We start from the raw sequence: 22,761 nt of genomic DNA on the forward strand, positions 1-22,761 counted from the left end.
CTCCCTCTCTCTGTGGGACCAACCGTCTATTTGAAAGCAAAAGCGGATCGTTCATTTTATGTGTTTTTGTCACAAAAATGTGCTGCCGTCTACTTGTTGGCGCATCACGTTCGTTCGACGACCAAATGCGGATAACGTGGCGTAGCTGAGTACCATTTGACGGGAGGTGAGTGTAAAAACTAAAAGAAAAACAAAACCCACCACTTTCTTTCTTCGGCCGAAGCTCACACGAAGACGTCCCTTTTATCTGTAAAGTTTACCACAAGCGCGGGGTGTGTCGTTGCTCGGTGTGACGTAACACGGAGGTTATTTTTGCATCCAGAGTGTCTTAACTTGAGTTCCAATGCCGAATGTAGCATTTTAGAAGCTATAGCTTGTGTTCAACCTTTGGTGTGTAGTGGCTTTTATCTTGGGACAAACCCTATCCTCGAGCTTTCCATTCTACTTCCCTGTTGATGGCACTCTTCTGCGTTGCAAAAGCTCTCAGACGGATATTAAGCGCGTCTATTGACAGACAGAGACCAGTTGACATAATGGGGTGACTTTATTCAGTTGTCCTCGTCATAATTTTGGCTCATGCCACACATTCTTCGGTGCTCTGCTGTGCTCGTGCGCCCCTCCGAGCAGTGGCTTCCAAAGCAATGTGAATGTCCGGGGCGGGGGCCTGAATATTTGGGTGGAGGGGGGACGGGGGGGGGGGGCAGATTGGGGATTGACTCTTTATTGATTTTTGTTGTTGTTGTTGTTGTCGTACGAACACGCATTTGTCCAGATGACAGTACACAGAATACAGTCCAGGTTACTCCAATAACTCCCAAAAGTTGTGAAAATTACGTAAGATGGAAAAAATACACAGTATATGATAAGGTAAGATAGCTTTGAACTGAAAAGCTAAAATAGCTAAATAAGATTGACAGTTTAGTTTACCAATAGCGGATCAAATGTAAAGCAAACTTCATTCAGTTGATAACCAGTGAAGAAATGTTTTTATTCAAGTCAAGTCAAGTCAACAGTATTTCTAGAGCACTTTCAAACAGCCATCGCTGCATACAAAGTGCTGTACATGGAGCGATTTAACATACACAATAAACAGTAAGACGAATCGGTAATAAAGGCGGTAGAAAGCGCCAAGCAGTAAAATCAAGAGCAAATCTAAGTCATGCTGAGTCGAACGCCAAAGAATACAATATATGTGAATGAGCAAGATTATCAGTCATCTTTATTGGCCAAGTATGTAGATCATACAAGGAATTTGTCTCCGGCAGTACAGGCGACACTAGTATCATCAAGAACAAGCAACTACAATAGACAAGGACATGACAAATAAGTATCGAAAGACTTTCCGTAATGTAAGGGTGCCAATGACAGCTGTGAAACAATGCGCAAAGTATCAAGCAAAGTTAAAGTGATCAGTAGTAGAATACAACACTATGACAACTTCACATTTGAAATTTGGTGGTGACTTGATTTGCTTCTCACCCACCCCCAACCCAGACCCACCATGCAAAAGTAGCTTCAGACTTGCATGAGACTTGAAGGTTCTGACTTAATCCCGCCTCTGCTCACTGACTTGCTTCAAAAGCTGGTTTTGAAATGACCTGGATTCATGCACAAATTGGTCCTGAATTGTTATCTGATCTTCATCTAAATCACAACAGTAGACAAACACAGTCTGCTGAAATGCCCCTCGTGAGGATGAGAGGCTCAGATCATGGATGAATGATGGATGGACAAATAATTACAGCAGAACCTCAGTTCACAAGTTTAATTCATTCCAAGATGATGAAATATTCACCAACTAAAGCATTTTCCCCCATTTAAAATAAATATAATAAAAATAATAAAATATAATCCATCCAGTCCACACCCAGAACCAAGTTATGGTTAAATTTATTTTATGGATTTATCAAGCGGTACGGAAGATGAGATGAGATGTGTTTTAAAAAGAAAGACACAAGGAAATAAATTTACCTCTATTGCATCTTTTGTTTTTCTTAAGAATAGTACAGAGCTGAGAAATTGAGCAACAGCTTCCCAACACGGTCTTTGCGGGATCCTCACCTGACAGCGACAGGGTGTCGACTCCCCCAAAAGATGGTAGATTCTGCCTACCCAAACAGCATAATGAGCCAATAAATCATAAATCTCTGCAGCAGTTTACTTTTTGTTTTTGACATGATAGTACTTCCATGCAGTCGCTTGAAAAGACAGGCCCTTCCCCTAGCATAGCTGCTTGGTCATGGGTGGAGAGGCTCAATGTGGGGGCAATATTGTGTAAATTACCTACCCGTATTTTCCGCACTATAAGGCGCACTTGAAAGCATTCGATTTTCTCAAAAGCAGATGCGCCTTATAATCCGATGCGCCTTACATATGGGTTATTATTTCTTGCAAGTAGTTGAATTTTTAAATGTTGTGTAAAGCGCTTTGTTACAGCTGCAGCGGTTGTGAAAGCTCTATATAAATGCAGCTGTATTGTATTGTATTCCCTTTAGCGTAGCTCCATCTAGTGGATGCTTATCGTAGCCGTAATCACTTTTGTAGCTTCTATTCAATACGCCTTATAATGCAGTGAAAAAAAGTTTTAAAATAGGCCATTTGTGGAAGGCGAGCCTTATACTTCAAAGTACCTTATAGTGCCAGAAATACGGTAGTCACACTGGCAAAATTCAGAACAGCTTGATCACAGAAGTAAAATTGGGGAACAAGATAATTGGTGAGCAGGCCCACAGAACCAAATATGTACATGCAAAGAATCTAAAAAGTTATTTTTCCATGTGTCCACTACAAAAGTAATTTTATGGTTACGATTTCATTTCATCAAGAAATAAATTCCCGTGACATATACTTCCATTTTTTTTTAAGGTTGGTACAAGTCCCAGCCACATCCATGGATGATGCAGGATTTGTTACCTGTACTGCAAGCACCGGCAGTAACAGCCACAGCAGCAGTAGCCAAGCGGTGATCAAGGTCTTTTGGTAAGATTTAATTGTGTCTGTTTTGGCTTTGTGTCTTTGGTATGGAAATATTTAAGTCTGTGGAGTGCCTGCCCACCCACCAAGTGTGAAATGATACAGCCAACAGTGCCTGTCAAGACTCGAAACAGAATAAGACATATTTGGATGGATACAGTATCGACAATCGTATAATGCATGTTGAGGTGTATCCTTTGTGTGTCTTTTTACAGTCGCTGCGGCTGCCCATATTAAGCTTCTATCCTCACTGTGGAAAATAAGTGACTTGCCTGTAAATCTTTGACTATTCAACACACCTTTTGCGTCGATGTGCTGGTGGCGCTGTATGTCATTTTGTTTTGTGAGTTTTTACTCTGAAAACTAGACTTCAATTTGCATTCAGTGCAAAACTGTGAATGAGGGCAACTTGTTTCCTCATAGAATGAAACTCCTCTACAACGAAATCATGTTTGCAGCAATACATTTTTCACAACAAGGGGTTTTTCACTGTGGCAAATTTGATCTCAGATGTAAACGCGCACACACACACACACACACACACACACACAAACATATGTGTACATGCACACACAAACGTATATGTGCTCTTTGTTTTTATTCCAATAGTGTATAAGTATGAGCATGCGCTTATTTGATACTTCATATTGTCAGTGTAGAAAAAAAGGGAAAGAAATTACAAAATTTACGATAAGCATTCACTTTCACTTGCATCAATATCTTGGATAATGTCTTTTATTTTGTTTCCTCCGTCTTTCATTTTGATCAATTTTAACCCTCTCTTCCAGAGTCAGAGCTCTTCTTGTCTTAGCTGCTTGACATCCAAAGGTCCGTTTGTAGCCATTTTAGCAATGCGACGTTCTTGCTGCGTCTGAAACGAACAATAACAAATACTTCCTGGACTACTGTGCATGTGTAAACCAGTGTGGTGGTTGCTGTTGCCATTTCCGAACGAAGCAGTACATGTCGCTGTTGGAATAGACTTCATTTTATCTCGCCGCGAGGCAAGAGCAGAGAAAAAGATTTCGTATAATGCAACAGGGGTTTTTTTTCATTGTATGGGGGGCAGGCAAGTGGGAATGGTGTTAATGCATGAAGATTTTTTCACACTAGGGGGTATTTTCACCCATGTAGGTTTGTAGAGGAGTTTCGCTGTAGTTGCATACATTAGTACACAACATTGACCAGCCAAACCCTCACCAGGTTGCTGTAAACATTTTCACAGCAACGTTAACTACTTGTGTGTTTTTCTCTGCAGTTTTTGACCTCGCTGCACTTGATCGACTGATTGAATCCGAGTGACTGTCAAGATGCGTTCCAGTGTGGATGGACATTCCAGTCCCCACAGCAGAGGACACACCAATGACAATAACAACAACAACAACAGCAGCAGCATCAATGAAAACAGTGGAAATAACGGTTCCCAGTATGCACTGTGCGCTCTGGGTGTTGGACTCGTGGCCCTGGGCATTGTCATGATCGTCTGGAGCGTGGTGCCTGCAGGCCCGAATGCGAACAACAGCAACAGTAATTCAGGTGGCGGAGAAGCTGATTCATCTGGGAACAGGAAAAGTAAAGCTTCCTCTGTGGCCTTTGTCCTGGTGGCCTCGGGGGTGGTCATGCTGCTGATGTCCTTGTGCCTGGGAATGAGGAACAAGCAGAGGGAGCAGCGGAGGCTCCAGGAGGCCCAGAACCGCAGAGCTGTGACCGCCAGGGAGAATGGCGATGTAGAAATGTGAGTTAAATTATGTTTTGTTTTGTTCAAAGACAATACTGTGTTGAAATACAAGTGTAATTCACTCGTGATGAAGTGGAGCCCCCATGAGTGAAAATACAATTAATGTTTTTATCAGGGCTGACTTTTTTTCCCATTCAGATTCTGATTTGCCACTCTCATGAGAAGTAGCACTTGCCTTTTCACACCCTGCAGTCATCATGGGTAAACAAAGCCTTCTTTGGTTTTGGCGCACCATGCCTGAGTGGGATGATGGGTGTGGTGTGACTTATTTTCATGTGACATGATCAAGTGCTTCCTCAAAAAAAAAGATTTTTAAGACAGGCTCTAGGGCAGGGGTGCCCATTAGGTAGATCCTGATCTACCGATAGATCTGAGACAGGTCCCAAGTAGATCCGAGGAGTGTCGAGTAGAAAAAAACAAACAACCATTTGTGTGTCTTTGTACATGTTAATAATATTTGTTTTTTGTATTAATGTACACAGCACCCTAATCATCTTATCAGTCTCATTTTCACCCAAAAAATATTTAAAAATAAAACAAAGCAGTTAAATCTTGAATTTACGGTTGCGCGTGATTACGTCACCGGAAGTTGTTAGCTCTCAGCAGTCTGCAATTGCAGCTTGTGATCAGAACTGTTGCGCTCTATCTTTCATTATTCTCATTCAGAGTTTGCTTTGTGTACAATTCACCGAGGGCACGAGCAAAGAATAGGAATCTAGGAGGGCCCAGGGAAGCACTTTAAAACGGTACGTGTGAGCTACGATGGTTAACAGGCTGCAAAAGTGCGTCGCATGCCTCAGTTTCAGGCTGTTTGTCATCAGGCCGTGCGTTTGCGTGCGTGTGTGTGTGTGTGCGTGCGTGTGCGCGCGTGTGCGCGCCGGTAAGGGTAGATCCCGGGAGGATAGTTGATCGAAAAGTAGATCTTCGATCCAAAAAGTTTGAGAACCCCTGCTCTAGGGGTTTCCTGGTGATTGTTTTTTTTTTTATTTTATTTTTTAGAAATTGCTTGGTCACAAAAAAAACAACAACATTTACCTGATGAATAAAAAATAACAATCATAATAATAATAATAATTAAATGATGTGAAGGAAAATCGTAAATAGTACTGCGATTTATCCATTTGTGTTCATATTGTATTTAATTGAAAGATGTTTGTTGTTTTTTTTTCTCTTTCTCCTTTCTTCTTTCTACATACATTCTTGCTGCTGGAGGCTGTAAATTTCCCCAGTGTGGGACGAATAAAGGATATCTTATCTTATCTTACCTGTTTGAAAATCCCCGAAATTGTCCAGCACCTTGAAATTCATACAAACAAACAAAAAAAAGTCTGTTACGTGCTTGCAGCTCCTTCTTTGACGGTTCTAGGAATGACTTCAGCTTTCTGGTACGTCATGTCACGACACATTACCCAATTGAAGTTAAAAATGACACCTATGAGCGCAACATTTGTCATATGATCACAGTTTTCATGATGACATAATTTTGGGACTTGGAGGTCCTCCGAAACTAGCCAAATGTGGCCACCTCCAGCTTTTATATGCAGGAAAACCCCTGTTGTAAAAAGAGGGTGAAATGTGTGCTGTCATTCTTGACCCCTTGGAGGTATTTTTAGACAGAATATTGTGTTGCCCTGAACATACCATAAGTCACCTCTTTTTTTTCTTCACCACAATAAAAGTCTCTTTGAAGCTTTCTTGATCCATCACGACTTTGACAAAATCACGGAGAGAGAAAAATAACTTTTTGTGAAAGAAACTGTCAAGTAGGACACTAACTTTGATGCTTATCGTCTCTACTCTTGCTATTCAAACTACAAAACAACAAAAACAAGAGTGCGAAAGGGTTTTTAATGAAAAAATATTTATTGTCATCAAAAGCCTCTTTTCACGTTATCTCCAGAAGTGGAACAGCGCACATCCAGAATTTTCAATGTATCAATATCTGCGTCGCTTGATGGCAAACCATGAAATGCAGTCTATTATTTCTTTCACCAGTCTTGGTTTTTACAATGACCAGTTATGCCATTTACTTCTGCTTAGTATTTTTTTTTTTTTTTTTTTGCATGTGTGCAGTGCCGAGCAAGACACCCGACGCTACGCTGTGCCCACCTACGAAGAGGCAGTAGGCAGTGGCCAGTACCCAGTCCGTCAAAGCAATGTTCAGCCCAGCTCCTCCCAGCTCCCCTCCTACGATGACTTGGTCCAAGTTGACGGGGTGCATTATGAATTAGAAGGTCCAGAGGTCGAGGATCCCGGGTCGCAACTCGGCCCCGCCTCCGGCGCCACACCCGCATCTGCTTCCGCCTCAAATCGGAGACTAAATAAAAGCACCCGCAAGCTCCTCCCTATCAAGATCCGCAGAATCAAATCGGAGAAGGTGCCCAATTCTCAACTGGCTGCTGGCATTAGTATAGAACCTCTCACCCCGCCACCGCAGTATGAAGACAAGGCGCCCCCCATCTGATGATAACTTTCAAACCTGAAATTGCAATCTTCCGTCAATCAGGACCGCATCAAGACGACAAGCCTTGGTGAACGCATGGCCGAGGTAGACAAGCATCAAATAGTCTTTCGTCATGCCTGCGTCGATTCATTTGATGGAACATCTCATGAGACTTCGCCGGGGATTATTTGTGCGCACGTGAGGAACCGGGAGCAACCGTCGCTGACTCCAGCCAGCAGAGTGGGTGACATTCGTCTCTGCAGGCTACCACAACTGTTAACAACACACCACAGCAGGAGCCGCTTGTGATATCACCGCTTTGAGAGCTTCGTAACAAAGACGAGACATTTTGGACAAGTGTTGGCTTCTGTTCAAGCAACACATCCTTTTTATTACGCAAGACCAACATGCCTTCGATTTTTCTGAACCCTGCAATGGAATTCAGCGGGAAATTGCACCACAATTAGCGACCAGGATTAAACTGGAACTCTTATTTTTCCAGCAGAGCATCATGAGCGGCGCAATCACTTTTCGACGAGACGACGTGCATTTCCACATGACACTACGCTAACGTGGCAGACGTTATGAGTTACTATTACGAGTAGAATCTCTCTACTACGACTGAATGGATAATGTTGGGTTATATTGTGTTTTTCTATGACCGCGTCCTTCTACTTTTTGTGACATTTGTTCACACAGAAACGAAACGAGCTTGATTTCGAATAACACTTTACATTATTACTTGTTACACGGTGCTTTTGTTTGCATTTATAGATCACAGTTCCCATCCAACATACCCAAACACACTTGTTGAAATTTCATTGCATTTGCATCATATTTATATATTTTGTAATTGATTAATTCAACGGGTGTGTTTATTTAATAAGGCACCATTAAAAATAGTTGATGCAAACTTTCATTCATTCATTCATTCATCTTCCGTACCGCTTGATCCTCACTAGGGTCGCGGGGGGTGCTGGAGCCTATCCCAGGTGTCTTCGGGCAGTAGGCGGGGGACACCCTGAATCGGTTGCCAGCCAATCGCAGGGCACACAGAGACGAACAACCATTCACGCTCATACTCACACCTAGGGACAATTTAGAGTGTTCAATCAGCCTGTCATGCATATTTTTGGAATGTGGGAGGAAACCGGAGCACCCGGAGAAAACCCACGCAGGCCCGGGGAGAACATGCAAACTCCACACAGGGAGGCCGGAGCTGGAATCGAACCCAGTACCTCTGCACTGTGAAGCCGACGTGCTAACCACTGGACTACCGGGTCGCCCTTGATGCAAACTTTTATTTGTTTATTTGGCCATTGCCTTGCCCCCCACTTTCCAGTTTAATTGCCCCTGCCTCAAGGTGTAGTCCAGTGGTCACCAACATGGTGCCCGCGGGCACCAGGTAGCCCGTGAAGACCACTTGAGTAGCCCGCCAGTGTCTGGACATTGTGATTTGCTAGTAGAAATTATGATTTAAAAATGCAAACATTGGCAGTACTGTGAGACATTTCGAAACACGATCAAAGTCTGACAATTTAAATCATCAAATATTAAAAATAACACATCTTCATATTATTGAAGGTATTTTGGACAAATATGTTTTTTCAGACGTGTATCAATTTGGTAGCCCTTCACACAATCGGTACACATGAAGTTGCTCTCACCCTCAAAAATGTTGGTGACACCTGGTGTACTCCAACCGAACTGACTTTTGCTGTTCCCAAATCAGTGTCAGCTCTGCTCTTAAAAACATCCTCCCAGGGAAGGAGGGGGAAACAAGGCATCAATAGAAGAAACTAGGGGCCTGCCTTCACGCTGTCGTCACCTCATAAGAGCAGTCATTCTCCGAAAGCAGCGGCATAGACTCCGCTCCACTCTGCCCCCCCCCCCCCACCCCCTCCATCTCATTCAAGATGACCAACAAGAGTCTCTTTGAGTGTGCAGCTGCACTGTTCTAACAGTAAGACTTGCTCATCAACTGCAGCTTGACTCGGCCCTGTTTTCACCTCTGACCACGCTGGCAATGAGCCACGCGGCAGAAGGCTCTCCATTCACGGGGCAAATGTTGCCATTAGCGTGCGCTGTTTTATTAATAGCTGCCGAATGTCAGATGAGAATAACACGTGGGAAGAAATGGATCGAACTTTGCGAGTGTTCTTTTGCCCCTGTGTTTGAATGGAATCCAGTGGTGGTGTTAGTGGCAAAAGAGGAATTGATGATACACTGCGAGCATTTTTGTACGAATCAACAAGTCATTTTGTCCTTAACCTTCCCTGCAATAACCTTTCTCTGTTGTATTTACTGATTCTCCTCACGGAGTACCTCATTTGTTTGCAAGAGTTTATCTTCCAGGAATAAAAGATTGTAATCAATATGCCGGTGATAAGGTAAACAGTTTTCTGTGGCGAATGGCGATTACAGAAACATTTGGTTTTCCATTGAGAGTCCGAACACATTTATGCTGTTTCATGTTTTTTAGGACTTCAATTCTTTGTGTGTGTGTGTGTGTGTGTGTGTGTGTGTGCGCGCATGTGCGTGTGTTGTGAAGATATATTAGTAAAAATGCCTTTTCACCACTTTGAACTGAAATACATTTATTTTGAGAGTATTTGTTGGATTTATTCCAACAGTATTATATTGGAATAAAAAGATTTCAGTGAAACGTGTTCCCTTTTTTTTTTTTTAACTTTGAAGGAACAACGATACTGTACGTATAGTAGCATTTAAACCTGTTTCGCCAACTATAAACGAAATACATATTTCCTAAGATGAGATGTTCATGGGGCGGCCCGGTAGTCCAGTGGTTAGCACGTCGGCTTCACAGTGCAGAGGTACCGGGTGTGATTCCAGCTCCGGCCTCCCTGTGTGGAGTTTGCATGTTCTCCCCGGGCCTGCGTGGGTTTTCTCCGGGTGCTCCGGTTTCCTCCCACATTCCAAAAAACATGCATGGCAGGCTGACTGGACGCTCTAAATTGTCCCTAGGTGTGAGTGAGGGTGTGCATGGTTGTTCGTCTCTGTGTGCCCTGCGATTGGCTGGCAACTGATTCAGGGTGTCCCCCGCCTACTGCCCGAAGACGGCTGGGATAGGCTCCAGCACCCGTCCCGCGACCCTAGTGAGGATCAAGCGGCTCGGAAATGGAATGGAAAAAAAAATGGAGATGTTCATGTCATTTGGTACAATAAAAAGGAGACCAGGGTGAAAGTAGACTCCGCAATATAAACGGCATGATTCAGTCATTCGTTATTTTGGTGTAAATCTGACAGATATGGCCATAAAATATACGATGTAAAAGACATTGATTAAAATTTTCCCCTAGTTGTTCATATCAGACAATTTATTATTAGTATTAGACCATTTTAGGTTGCCCTTTGAACAGCTGCATCAGTAGTTGGTCTTAACCTGTAGACACAAATGGAAACATTGTTTAACATACCTCCAGTAACTTGTTTTAGCAAAGCCAAGGCTGTTTGTCTACCCCAAGCGCCTTCGGCTGTGCTGGTGAAAGTGGTTCACTTTAAAATATTTATTACTTACTCTGTCAATCCAGTCCAAGTAGGAGCTGACTTGAGTAAACACGGTTGGCTTCTGGAAAAAGTTACAGCCCTGCCCTGAACCAAAGCTCACCACGCCATGCACGGTCCAGGAGCCATCAGGGTTCTGGCAGTTCAAAGGACCCCCGGAGTCTCCCTGTCATGTCATGCACGAATGAATCCGAAAAGTTTCACTTAATTTTTTTTTTTACTATCTTCTAATATCTTGATTTGCAGTTTCCTTTTTAGCCTCACATTACAGCCAGCAGTGATGCCGTCTCCCCCAGCGCAGACCATCTTGTCGGTTGCCAGGACGCCCCACCAATCGGAATGCGAGCAGGTGTCATGGTCGACCACTGGCAGTAGAGCCTGCTGCAGGATGTCAGCTAGCGCACCGTCAGCTGTACAGTAACGACACACACGTGCTAAATAAGACTAGCGGCTATAGAATGTTACTTCTCCCGTATGACGAAAGTCCATCCAGTGCATCTAACAATCAAGTAAAACAAGGCCGCAAATAGAAAAATCACAAGCAGTGAACAACCCCGCTGGCCCAAATGTGTACGTGTATATATTAATAGTTTATGACATAACTACATCACAAACTATGATCCCAGAACACCTTATTACAAATTCAAATTCCTTATAATATGTACCTTTAAAAGATAGTAAATGGCTTACAATTTCCCCAATTTTTTAACAGCCACTTGGCAGCGCAAAAACCATACAAATACCCCAAAGGCTCTCAATAATTTTGGCTAACACCCCAGGCTAAAGTTAGCTAGTACCTACTATGCCCCGTTGTTCTTCTATCCAAGTACGAACCCTGTCTGGGTGCTTTTTAGTATGTTCATATGTGTGTACTTCGTACTACTCCCCAGTACAGACTACAATTACGACTTTATGAGATACTGACAACCGTGGACTGAGTTAGAGCAAAAAAGGTGAGGCCCGCGCTAACATTACTGTCCTGATTCTGTTTGGGACCAACAGGTGGCACTGTAGGGCTCCCCCTGCAGCTGCACACCTGTTGGTCGTTATGTAATTATTAGTATAAAAGGACTCTCAGCCCCACCACTCATGGTCGGGTCATTGTTTGCTTCTGTCCGGTTTGTTACAGTCATGTTTCGGTCACTGTTATGTTTTTTTGCTTTAGTCATGATTTTGTTTGCTACTTTGGATTCTTTTTGTTTTCAGGAATTTGTTTAGGATTTATTTTTCTCTATGTTTTAATATAATTTGTCAAGTACACCCTGAGGGCGGCCCGGTAGTCCAGTGGTTAGCACGTCGGCTTCACAATGCAGAGCTATCAGGTTCGATTCCAGCTCCGGCCTCCCTGTGTGGAGTTTGCATGTTCTCCCCGGGCCTGCGTGGGTTTTCTCCGGGTGCTCCGGTTTCCTCCCACATTCCAAAACCATGCGTGGCAGGCTGATTAGACGCTCTAAATTGTCCCTAGGTGTGAGTGTGAGTGTGAATGGTTGTTCGTTTCTGTGTGCCCTGCGATTGGCTGGCAACCGATTCAGGGTGTCCCCCGCCTACTGCCCGGAGACAGCTGGGATGGGCTCCAGCACCCCCCGCGACCCTAGTGAGGATCAAGCGGTACGGAAGATGAATGAATGAAAGCACACCCTGCTCCTCCCTCTTGCCTGCTTTTTGGGGTCCACCACCACCTCGCAAATCTCAATGGCCGCAAATGGCCCCTCAGGCGTGAATGTGAAACCTCTGAGCTAAGCCACTCATGACCTTTTCACAGTCTATTAGCGCCCTCTCTTGATGGAAAGTTGACACTGCAGTCAATGAAATCTTCCCTGTTCATAGGTGTCAAACTCAGGTCCCGGAGGGCCGCTGCCCTTGCATGTTTTCCAAGTCTCCTTGTTGCAACACACCTGATTCAAATGAACAGGTTCAATATCAGGCTTCTGCAGAGCTTGCTGATGATCTGATCATTTGAATCAGGTGTTTTGCAAGACTTTGAAAACATGCAGGACAGCGGCCCTCCGGGACCTGAGTTTGACACCTACGCCTGTTAGGGGGCACGTCTCATCAGGTGTCACCACCGTCTCGGTTTGGCATAGCTTTTACACCGGATGCCCTTCCTGATACATATTTATCCGTGTTTGGTACCAGTAGCAGCTGGAAATTGAGGTCTTGCAAATCCAGTCAGATATTATCATTTGTAACTGTGGATTTGAACTCTGGTCCGATGACTCGATAATTCAAAGGACAATCAAATGTAAAATGTTTCGTTACTTCATTCATTCATCTTCCTAACCGCTTGGTCCTCACTAGGGTCGCGGGGGGTGCTGGAGCCTATCCCAGCTGTCTCCGGGCAGTAGGCGGGGGACACCCTGAATCGGTTGCCAGCCAATCGCAGGGCACACAGAGACGAACAACCATTCGCACTCACACCTAGGGACAATTTAGAGTGTTCAATCAGCCTGCCATGCATATTTTTGGAATGTGGGAGGAAACCGGAGCACCCGGAGAAAACCCACGCAGACCCGGGGAGAACATGCAAACTCCACACAGGGAGGCCGGAGCTGGAATCGAACCCGGTACCTGTGCACTGTGAAGCCGACGTGCTAACCACTGGACTACCGGGCCGCCTGTTTCGTTAGTGACAGCTCTAAATTGCGTACTCACTGGACAACCGACCCCAGCCAGTTATGTAGCATGCGGCACCATGGGGAAGAATGGCATGACGTGGTGGGAGGCAGGATGGCATGATGGTGTCAGAGAAGACCACAGGGGAGGAGAGCTTGATCAGGGCTATGTCGTTGCTGCCAAAGACGCATGCAGCAGGACATGGCAAGTCAGTGTGTATTAAGCGGTACAATGTCCTGACACGTCAACATGAGCTCGCTTTTATGAGGTGAAGTAATGTGGACGGCTGTCACATCGATGCTGTTACCGGCTGAGCAGGATGTTGTAGCCCTCATGGGTGATGATCCGGGCCGCCCGCCGAGCTGCCGAGTTTTCCTCGCTCGCCTTTAAGCTGTGCTTACCCACTTCCACTCTATAGTTGTGACGGCCACTGTGGGATTGTTCATCACATGGCGGTGTTGAGAGGCTGAACGGGTGTCTCGGCTTATTCTGTTTGCGCAATTCGTATTCTAGATGATTGTGGACCGCTTGCTATTACAGTTTTTACAGTCACTTTGGTCCATTTCTCATATCAGAATTGAACATTTGTAATATGGTAAGTCTCAAATGAGTTTTTGTACAAAGAGCAAAACGTCACGGTGCCCCTGCAAAAGTCATTTTCTTTCTCAAAATCTTCAGTGCATCACTCAAAAGAAAATATTTGTAGGACCGAACTCGTCAGTGCCATCAGAATGACTAAATGTGTTATCTTGTTTGGATAAGGCAGTCAAATTGCTTCATCGTGTCAGTGTAACGGTGTACCCTGGAGACATGTTCTGAGGTAAACCGTAATGCTTTGTTTGTCTTTGCTTTGGAACATCTTTTTGAACACAGGCAAGTCATTCGCACCTTTTCAAATGAGATTGTTTTCTTCAATGAACACCTCATATGGAAAAATGCTGTTGATTCATTCTTGTTTTTGTTTTTATTTTTTTTTATATACACATGAAACCTTTAAGTCACTCTCTCTAATTTCAAACAGCTTCTGAATGTTGCGACAGAGTAGGTTTTTTGTGAACTGTATTCAGTACATTGTGCTGTTTTAAACTCAACTAAGGTTTACAACTTCATGGTGTTTTATTTGAAAAATAGTGAATTCACATTGTTCTTTTTGATGTTTGAAAACAGCATAATAATAATAATAATTTATTCATTCATCTTCCGAACCGCTTCATCCTCACGAGGGTCGCGGGGGAGCTGGAGCCTGTACCAGCTGTCTTCGGGCAGTAGGCGGGGGACACCCCGAATTGGTTGCCAGCCAATCGCAGGGCACACAGAGACAAACAACCATCCACGCTCACATTCACACCTCAGGACAATTTTAGAGTGTTCAATCAGCCTGCCACGCATGTTTTTGGAATGTGGGAGGAAACCGGAGTACCCGGAGAAAACCCACGCAGGCCCGGGGAGAACATGCAAACTCCACACAGGGAGGCCGGAGCTGGAATTGAACCCGGTACCTCTGCACTGTGAAGTCGACGTGCTAACCACTGGACCACCGGGCCGCCAATAATAATAATAATAATAATAATACATTTTATTTATAAGCGCCTTTCATAAGTACCGAATATATTTTGTTGGCGATTCCCATTATTTCCACACAATAGATCAGGTATGACAATAATAATGAACAGTGTAACGACGACAATGACTTCCTATTGAGGACATCATTGGTTCTTTTTTTAATAGGTTCTTTATGATTCTTGACATTTCTCTTTTGGCACGATCTATCTGTGACTTCCAGGCTAATTTTGCGTCGATGACAACTCCCAAGAAATTGAATTCATACGCCCTCAAGTGTTGCTTAACCTTCCTCAATGTCTGGTGATGAAAGTGCCTTTTGTGCTCAGTCTTACTTAATGCAGTGCGCAGCAGTGAGGACCCACTCGGGTGCGATCAAAGTTCCCCCACACACATGACTCCATCGCCCACTGCTGTCTGACTGCAGAGAAACCTGTCCGGCACGGGAAGACAGGAAGCAGTTTTATTTTTGGGATCCATGGAGGCTTGCATTTGGGTTATAGTCAGCGCAAAACTAGTACAAACAGCAACTAAAAGAGACAAATGCATCCCTATAAATAGTGGGACCTCACCTGCCACGGCCAACTGTGTGGCTTAACGTCCACTCCTGCAACCACTCGAGCCGGCACAGGAGGGTAAGCGGGAAGGCCACATCCGCAGACTAAAAATATGTCAGCAACACAATTTAATGTTCCTTTTCGGCACTGTTTGTGCAACAGCAACGTGTCACCATCATAGTGTTTAAACATTAGACAATCACTCTCAATTGCAGTCAATATTCAACATAAAACTGTCCACATTCTTACCGTCAGCTACCAGGAAAGTGAGAAGGAGCAGCTTCCTCATGACTGCCCTGTGTCCAAGTGGCTGTCCTTAGAAAAAAAAAAATGCATCAGACCTGTACAAGCAGAAATCCAAACAAGTGTTAAGCGGGTAGGACTTGACATGTGGTTTGAGGGAGCATTTTCCCATGACCGCTTCTCTTCGGGTACTTTGGATTATTTAGTTTTGTTCATTACATTAGTGGTCATGAATGAAAACACTCAAAACAATAAATGGGACTAATACACGGCGTCCTATATGATACAGGTACTTCTCCAAAAATTAGAATATGGTATAAATGTTAATCATACCAGTAATTCAAAAAGTGGAAGCGCCTGATATAGATTAAACACAGAAGATACATTTTTAGAAGGCCAATTCCTTCTCATTTTCTAAAAATAATTGAAAGTTTTCCATGATATTCAAATTTATTGAGATGCACGTTTACAGTTCTTTTGAAATAATAATAATAATAATACATTTTATTTGTGGGCGCCTTTCTAGAAACTCAAGGACATACAACAAGCAGTTAAAATCACGAGTACAATGTTAAAAACAACATCAAATAAGATAAGAAAAAAATACAATAAAAAAAATAAAATAATGGCTAATAAAATAAAGGACGTGTAGTCTTTTCTGTATGCGTACACTTTACTTCTCCCTCTTTTTTTTCAAGGTAACTTTTATTTTTTTTCCTCTTCTTTAAATTACCAGTATTGAACACGCCTAACGATGTGATAATTAAGAAAAATGATGGTTCAGATGCGCTATGCGTATTCTAATGCACTGTGTCTTTTAGATTCCTGATTGAGACATCTGTGAGGTTCCCATTGGGGTTAGCTTCGGCTGATAAGCTCTCAATGGTGATATGGTAGCTAAACTGTTTCTCAAATCAATACTTGGTCAAACCAGAAAAGACCTTGAAAAGATCTCAAAACATTGTGCCGCATTGGGCCCTTCGGTAGTACTATAATGTGCCACAAGATGGCGACAAATGATTGTATTTGCTAGTTGTGACGCAGACATTTCCACTGAGGTACTGTACTGTATTAAAAAAGTACATTTTACTCAATGCTCGACACGACAATACTGCATGTAGTAAAATTACAAATAAAACAAATTTTAATGATTTAAAAAGAAAACAATTAGACCACTGGGTGTCTATTGCCATTTTTGGGCTCATTGAGGACTTTGATAGAACAGAAAAATCAAATGACACTCACACTCACGAGGATACGGTAATCATTGAAGTGCCCTGTGAACTAAAATGGTCAATAAAAGTCTAAAATAGCAGAAATTGTATGCCTTTTAGGTGTGTGGGATTTTAAGACATTTTCCATGTTTTTCATGTTGCCAGGTGAAATTGGTTTTGAGTGCTTAATTTTCAAAAACGAAACTACAAATGAATGAATACCAAACAATATTAACACAGTTAAAAAAAAAAGTCGAAATTGTGTCAGACCTAGAATTAGGTAGTTCCACTATTGCAATGCACCTTAAGAGTGCTGGTGAAACCGAGAGGGTTCGCACCTAAATCGACAGGGCTTTAACAGCATATAGTTGAAGTCATCATCACTGTGTGTGTGTTTGGGGAGGGGGGGGGGGGAATCACGGGACAAAGTAGCCTTTATGCAGTGTGCTGAGCTCCAAGGCAGAAACATTGTTCAGCATTATAACATTGTGTAACTAAAACCACATGTTCCAAAGTGGAGGACAGACAAACACAGAGTGACGGCTACTCAATGTCAAGAGCCGACAGCCAATCGTGACGAGGGAATACAACAAATGAAGACATTTGAGTGACAGCGGCCTTTCGTGGTGTGGTTAATTTGAAGAAAATAGAATTTAAATAATTACATTTAAGATTTCCAAAAACTGATGCCATCATGATGCTGCTTTCCTATGAGTTGGGTGAATAATGATACACTTTCTTGAGCGACTGCATCAACAATGGCCTGGTGAGTTTAGTTGAGGCAGCTAGCGTGGCTTAAGGTCAACTTACTGAAACATAACCATGTGAGGTCTGTGTGTCACTCTTGTCATTCTGAGCATCTTAACATCATTCGGAATGACTTGATTGTACTTTTTCAATGTAAACTCACTATGCTGTACATTGTTTACTGAAGGTTTGTTGTTTTGATGGTGACTATTGTAAAACGGTTAAGAATTTGGCTGCACGGTACAGTTTTTTGAATGTGAATGTTGAACCGTGAAAAGGATCCTTTGTGTTTTCATTATTTACTACGGAAAACCATGTTTTGAAACCCAAACAGACTCTGGAAAAGACTGTGTTGCACCTTGGATTCCCTCGAAGGGGCAATGATCATTCATTCATTCATTCATCTTCCGAGCCGCTTGATCCTCACTAGGGTCGCGGGGGGTGCTGGAGCCTATCCCAGCTGTCTCCGGGCAGTAGGCGGGGGACACCCTGAATCGGTTGCCAGCCAATCGCAGGGCACACAGAAACGAACAACCACTCACACTCACACTCACACTCACACCTAGGGACAATTTAGAGTGTTCAATCAGCCTGCCACGCATGTTTTTGGAATGTGGGAGGAAACCGGAGCACCCGGAGAAAACCCACGCAGGCCGAGAGAGAACATGCAAACTCCACACAGGGAGGTCGGAGCTGGAATCGAACCCGGTACCTCTGCGCTGTGAAGCCGACGTGCTAACCACTGGACTACCTTTTAGCACAAATCCCATTTTGTGTAGACCCGGCAGGTTCCTCATAATCACACTGGCTATGTGTGTCTCAGCTCTAGAAGCTCTTTAGATCGAGACAATTGAGTCACCTAAATACAGCTTTGTTTAATTATCAGAAAGCGGCCAATGCATGCTGATGGTCACACAAATCCTGAAGGCCCTCCTCGCCACCTCCACTGCTGCGCTTGCCACTTCCTTCTCTCAGCCCAAAACAAATTCTCCATCGGACTCTCGTCAGGTAAGCAACTTTTTTTTCCATATAGGATTTTAACGCCAAAGCCTTTAAGTGCCCTCACCTTCACCTTTCCAGGTGCTTCTCCATCCAGTATAAACACAAGAATATCCTTATAGTCTGTTGCCTTGCTTCCTGGATTCTCAACAGTGCCCTAGCCACCTCAGCCTCCCCCCCCCCCCTATATGATACAATATGCCAATCCCAATTTAATTTATCGAATATTTTGTGGAGGTAACTGTATACGACAGCAGGGGAGATAACATCTCCAGGCTCCTGTGAAGGACAGGAACTCTGCAGTATGTACTTAATAACATGAACTGCCGAAAAGGACCTGGGCCGGCGCTTTGGCAGAGGAGCACGTCGGTCAGATGGATAGAGAGTAGGGAGGGAGACTCAGTCTTCTGGGGTGGGGCTGTGGGGGAGGGGGGGGGGGGGTAATTGAGACCATGTGAGTCCCCTCCCGCCCACATCTACTGGACTGGATTAAGAGAAGAAACAGAACTCTCTTAGCCCAAGATCGCTTTCAATTAGATGCGCCCGGAGCAAAGGTACAGGGCAGGCATGGTGGGTGAGACGAGCATAACCTAAAATGTGAAGGTTTTATTTGACTTTATTTTATTACCGCATGGCGGCCCGGTAGTCCAGTGGTTAGCACGTCGGCTTCACAGTGCAGAGGTACCGGGTTCGATTCCAGCTCCGGCCTCCCTGTGTGGAGTTTGCATGTTCTCCCTGGGCCTGCGTGGGTTTTCTCCGGGTGCTCCGGTTTCCTCCCACATTCCAAAAACATGCGTGGTAGGCTGATTGGACGCTCTAAATTGTCCCTAGGTGTGAGTGTGAGTGCAAATGGTTGTTCGTTTCTGTGTGCCCTGCGATTGGCTGGCAACCGATTCAGAGTGTCCCCCGCCTACTGCCCGAAGACAGCTGGGATGGGCTCCAGCACCCCCCGCGGCCCTAGTGAGGATCAAGCGGCTTGGAAGATGAATGAATGAATTATTACCGCATTATCAAAAACTGTGACAAAAGTGGTTTGGCATTCAGTTCGAACTTGAATATCTCTTGTGTACCTGGATGCATTGGTGACCCCACCACGGACTCAGCCCACATCGATATAAAAAGGGCATTGATTGCAATGGATACAATAATCTTAATCTTCAAATTTGGACTGTATGTGAACCCATGCAGGCACAGGGAGAACATGCAAACTCCACACAAGTAGGACAATACTTGGACCTGAACCTGTGATCTCTGAACTGTGAGGCAGATGTGCAAACCAGTTGGCCCCTGTACCCCCATCATGTTCATGTATTTGTTATTTTGATGCTAAATACTCCTGCTGATTTGGTCACGTGTCAGATACTGAGGGGAAAAAAACGTTTATTTTGAAAGAGTTATAACAAGTAAATGGGAGAAATTTTTTTACGGATGCAAAAGTGGTGTCAGTGTCAGTGTTTGCGTGCGACAACTGCCCCAACAGCTCAGATGTAACTCGTTTGGGGCTAGTATAAATGTTTAGTCACTCATTTCACTCGAGTATGTGATGGCCATCGGGCTCGGTGCCCACTTCACACACTGAGCTCATCGAGGTCTCTCAGTCATACATCACTACACTTTTTATTTTTTTTAATCGCTTGCACAACGGTAAATTGCTTTGTTTCTCTCTTTTAAGGGACACCACATGGAAATGTGCTTTTTTGAATCGCTTCTATACAAATACGATAGTTGAGTCTCCGGATTTTCTGCTAACCCATCCATGTTTGAAATTAAACATCTTAGTAAAATGTTTGCCATCTTACAATTTCTGAAAATAAGTGTATAACTGAGCGATTCTGGGTTTTGCTGGATTGGCATGTGACAGTGCTGTACATTTCCATTTACCAAGACTGACTTTTTCCTACTACTGCCCGAAGACGGCTGGGATAGGAACCAGCACGCCACCATTGTGAGGATAAACGGTTGGGATAATCATTATTTGTTTACTACACTTCATATCGCCACCTCGGTGCAAAAACAGCCCTGCACCATCGAGCTAATACTCCCTGCGTATTCTCTGACAAAATGGGCGCCACTGCCAACTGCTGTAGTGGAAGTGCAATTACACTTTATTGTTTGACGGTCAATTTTTTTTTTTAATTAAAAAAGCGAGCCAGAGTCACACTCACCACCTGGCATCGCACCATGCCCCACTCGGGGGTGGGGGGGGGGGATTACTATTTGAGAAAGATCTGGATAATGGATGGAAATCAATCGTGGAGGTCTGCTTGAATTGAGTTCACTTACATTACCTTCGCTGACGTCACGTCTGCCGTGATGGTTGCAGTCACTTGCTTCAAAACATTTAGTCACAACTTTCCCAATTACTTATGCGCTAAAGTTGGAAAAATTTTGCATAAACCCTTTTTTAATACACATTGCGATAAACACACGTGGGGAAAGAAGAGTAGAACCAATATGACCCACCGTCGTTGCCCCCAGGTTCCTGTTTGGGTGTGATTACTTTCCTTCTTCCCCTCGAAAAAGTTCATTTGTTCGTCCTGACTTCATCACATTACCTGCGTTTTACAGGTTAGTAATCTTGGTAAGTGATTCCAACATTTAAACATTTTGTGCTGTGAAAGTAACAGCTTTAGAGAAAATCTCGAATTGTTGTTTGATTGTTTTATGTGAACTAGCTTAAAGAACTCGGTGGCAAGCACTTAATAGTATTTCCTGGCTGACTGAACCATGATTAACAATGTGCGTGACACATTTCTGTCAAACAAGATCCACGAAAAAACAAAACACAAAAGTCGGTGTAAGTAGCAAACAAATCTGTATCTTAGTGCTTTTGTTTGAAACCACCTGAAACACTTGGATAATGTGTATTGACTTGGCAAAAATAGTCAAATATAGTCATTAAGATTGATTAATTTGGACGTTAGAAACTTGTGTGTATTGTCTTCTGAAAAACTCAGTTGCTGTTGACCATGCAGTCATACTTTCAACAGTGAAGAAAATGATTCTCTTTCTGCATACGCATACCTCATATTTCCAAAAATGTACCGTATCATGATCCACAAAGCTCAGTACCAATATACTGTGGATAATCTGTATCCACCCATCTAAGTAAATAATACAGAATAACTCTGTGAGTTTATGGTCAGTTGGCAAACTATATATTTTTTGTATCCAGCTTAAAACGCAGTGACCCAAAGATAAGGCCAAACAAAAAAGATAGTGTGGTTCAGGTAACATGAAATTTAAGCATAGGTAGGTAGGACAAAGTTTTTTTAAAAAATATAAAAAATATAAATTTTTTATATTTTTTTCCATCAAAAATTTAAACAGAATAACCATAAAATATAAAACATTCTTTTTATTTAATAGTATAACTTTAAGTCTAGTTATACGTTGCAGACCCACCTACCTTGGAGTTTTCTTCTGAAATTCTTTGTTTTTCTCCTTTTCTGAACGTGCTACTTTCATCATGACATTGAATACGTCTACACTTTCTGGTTTTGCCACTGTTTCTGGTGTTTTTTCAATGCATCTAAATCGACTTGATCTTAGGTCAGGTAAAGTATTTAAAACTTGAAACACTGACATATCCATATCATCAATGTCATATAATTCACCGTTAGCACATTAACACTGTGCTATTTTCACGTTTATACGCGGCCTGTCGTGTTCAACAAATAGTTCGCTGAATTTTATCGATACATCAATGGATGCTATTTTCTTAACATTACGGTGCGAGCATGCGACTGTAACACAGAAAACGCGGTTTATACTGTTGTCGGAGATGGCGGCCGCCACCATGATGCAATGTTGTTGACGGACGACAGGGCAAACGACGCGAAAGTTTGCACCGCTGTAAATCCTCTACACAAAAATGCAGAGCAGGGGGTGCCCAAACTTTTTGGACCTCAGCTGTGACTCTCATTCAAGTGAAAAATACCCAGCAAACTATGTGTGTGCGTGGAATTTACAGCAAATATCAATATTGATCAAAAATATTGTTATTAGAGTGCAGGATACTTCTGTTGGTTGTTTATGTCCTTTTTTTTCTTTTCAGCTGCTAAATTGTAACATTTGATTGGGCGCCACCTCTTGAGCCATGTTCAGTGCATGTCGTAATGGTAATGCATAATGCTGCAATGCAAACCA

At 43.3% G+C, this 22,761-nt stretch overlaps 2 protein-coding genes across 3 annotated transcripts; one reads left to right on the plus strand and one right to left on the minus strand.

The window, feature by feature from the left end:
• Positions 1-8,016, plus strand: tmem51a (transmembrane protein 51a). Of its 2 annotated transcripts, XM_052059307.1 has the most exons (4): positions 1-166; positions 2,866-2,979; positions 4,232-4,708; positions 6,785-8,016. In XM_052059307.1, exons 3-4 carry the CDS (start codon positions 4,284-4,286, stop codon positions 7,173-7,175), a joined length of 816 nt encoding a protein of 271 aa, XP_051915267.1. In that variant the 5' UTR covers positions 1-166; positions 2,866-2,979; positions 4,232-4,283; the 3' UTR covers positions 7,176-8,016. The 2 variants fall into 2 exon arrangements, with proteins under 2 accessions (XP_051915267.1, XP_051915268.1); XM_052059308.1 differs by lacking the exon at positions 2,866-2,979.
• A 2,405-nt stretch (positions 8,017-10,421) lies between these two features.
• Positions 10,422-15,754, minus strand: LOC127596585 (chymotrypsin-like elastase family member 2A). The gene is made up of 8 exons (XM_052059309.1): positions 15,659-15,754; positions 15,425-15,513; positions 15,188-15,285; positions 13,600-13,722; positions 13,332-13,468; positions 10,944-11,089; positions 10,693-10,845; positions 10,422-10,557 (listed from the first exon to the last, which is right to left on the minus strand). The coding sequence occupies exons 1-8, from the start codon at positions 15,696-15,698 to the stop codon at positions 10,540-10,542; spliced, it is 804 nt and encodes a 267-aa protein (XP_051915269.1). The 5' UTR covers positions 15,699-15,754; the 3' UTR covers positions 10,422-10,539.
• Between the last annotated feature and the right edge of the window lie 7,007 nt (positions 15,755-22,761).

Source organism: Hippocampus zosterae, chromosome 2 (assembly GCF_025434085.1).
Source record: "Hippocampus zosterae strain Florida chromosome 2, ASM2543408v3, whole genome shotgun sequence".
NCBI classification, from domain to species: domain Eukaryota; kingdom Metazoa; phylum Chordata; class Actinopteri; order Syngnathiformes; family Syngnathidae; genus Hippocampus; species Hippocampus zosterae.

Bases quoted from the DNA above. Each gene is read 5' to 3' on its own strand.
- LOC127596585 (XM_052059309.1), bottom strand. From the start codon at position 15,698: ATGAGGAAGCTGCTCCTTCTCACTTTCCTGGTAGCTGACG. The intron at 13,723-15,187 runs GTAAGACTGAGC...ACAATCCCACAG, and splicing joins ACTGCTGCGCACTGCATTAA to TGGCCGTCACAACTATAGAG. The intron at 10,846-10,943 runs GTGAGGCTAAAA...ATGACATGACAG, and splicing joins GCATCACTGCTGGCTGTAAT to GGAGACTCCGGGGGTCCTTT.
- tmem51a (XM_052059307.1), top strand. From the start codon at position 4,284: ATGCGTTCCAGTGTGGATGGACATTCCAGTCCCCACAGCAGAGGACAC. The intron at 4,709-6,784 runs GTGAGTTAAATT...GCATGTGTGCAG, and splicing joins GAGAATGGCGATGTAGAAAT to TGCCGAGCAAGACACCCGAC.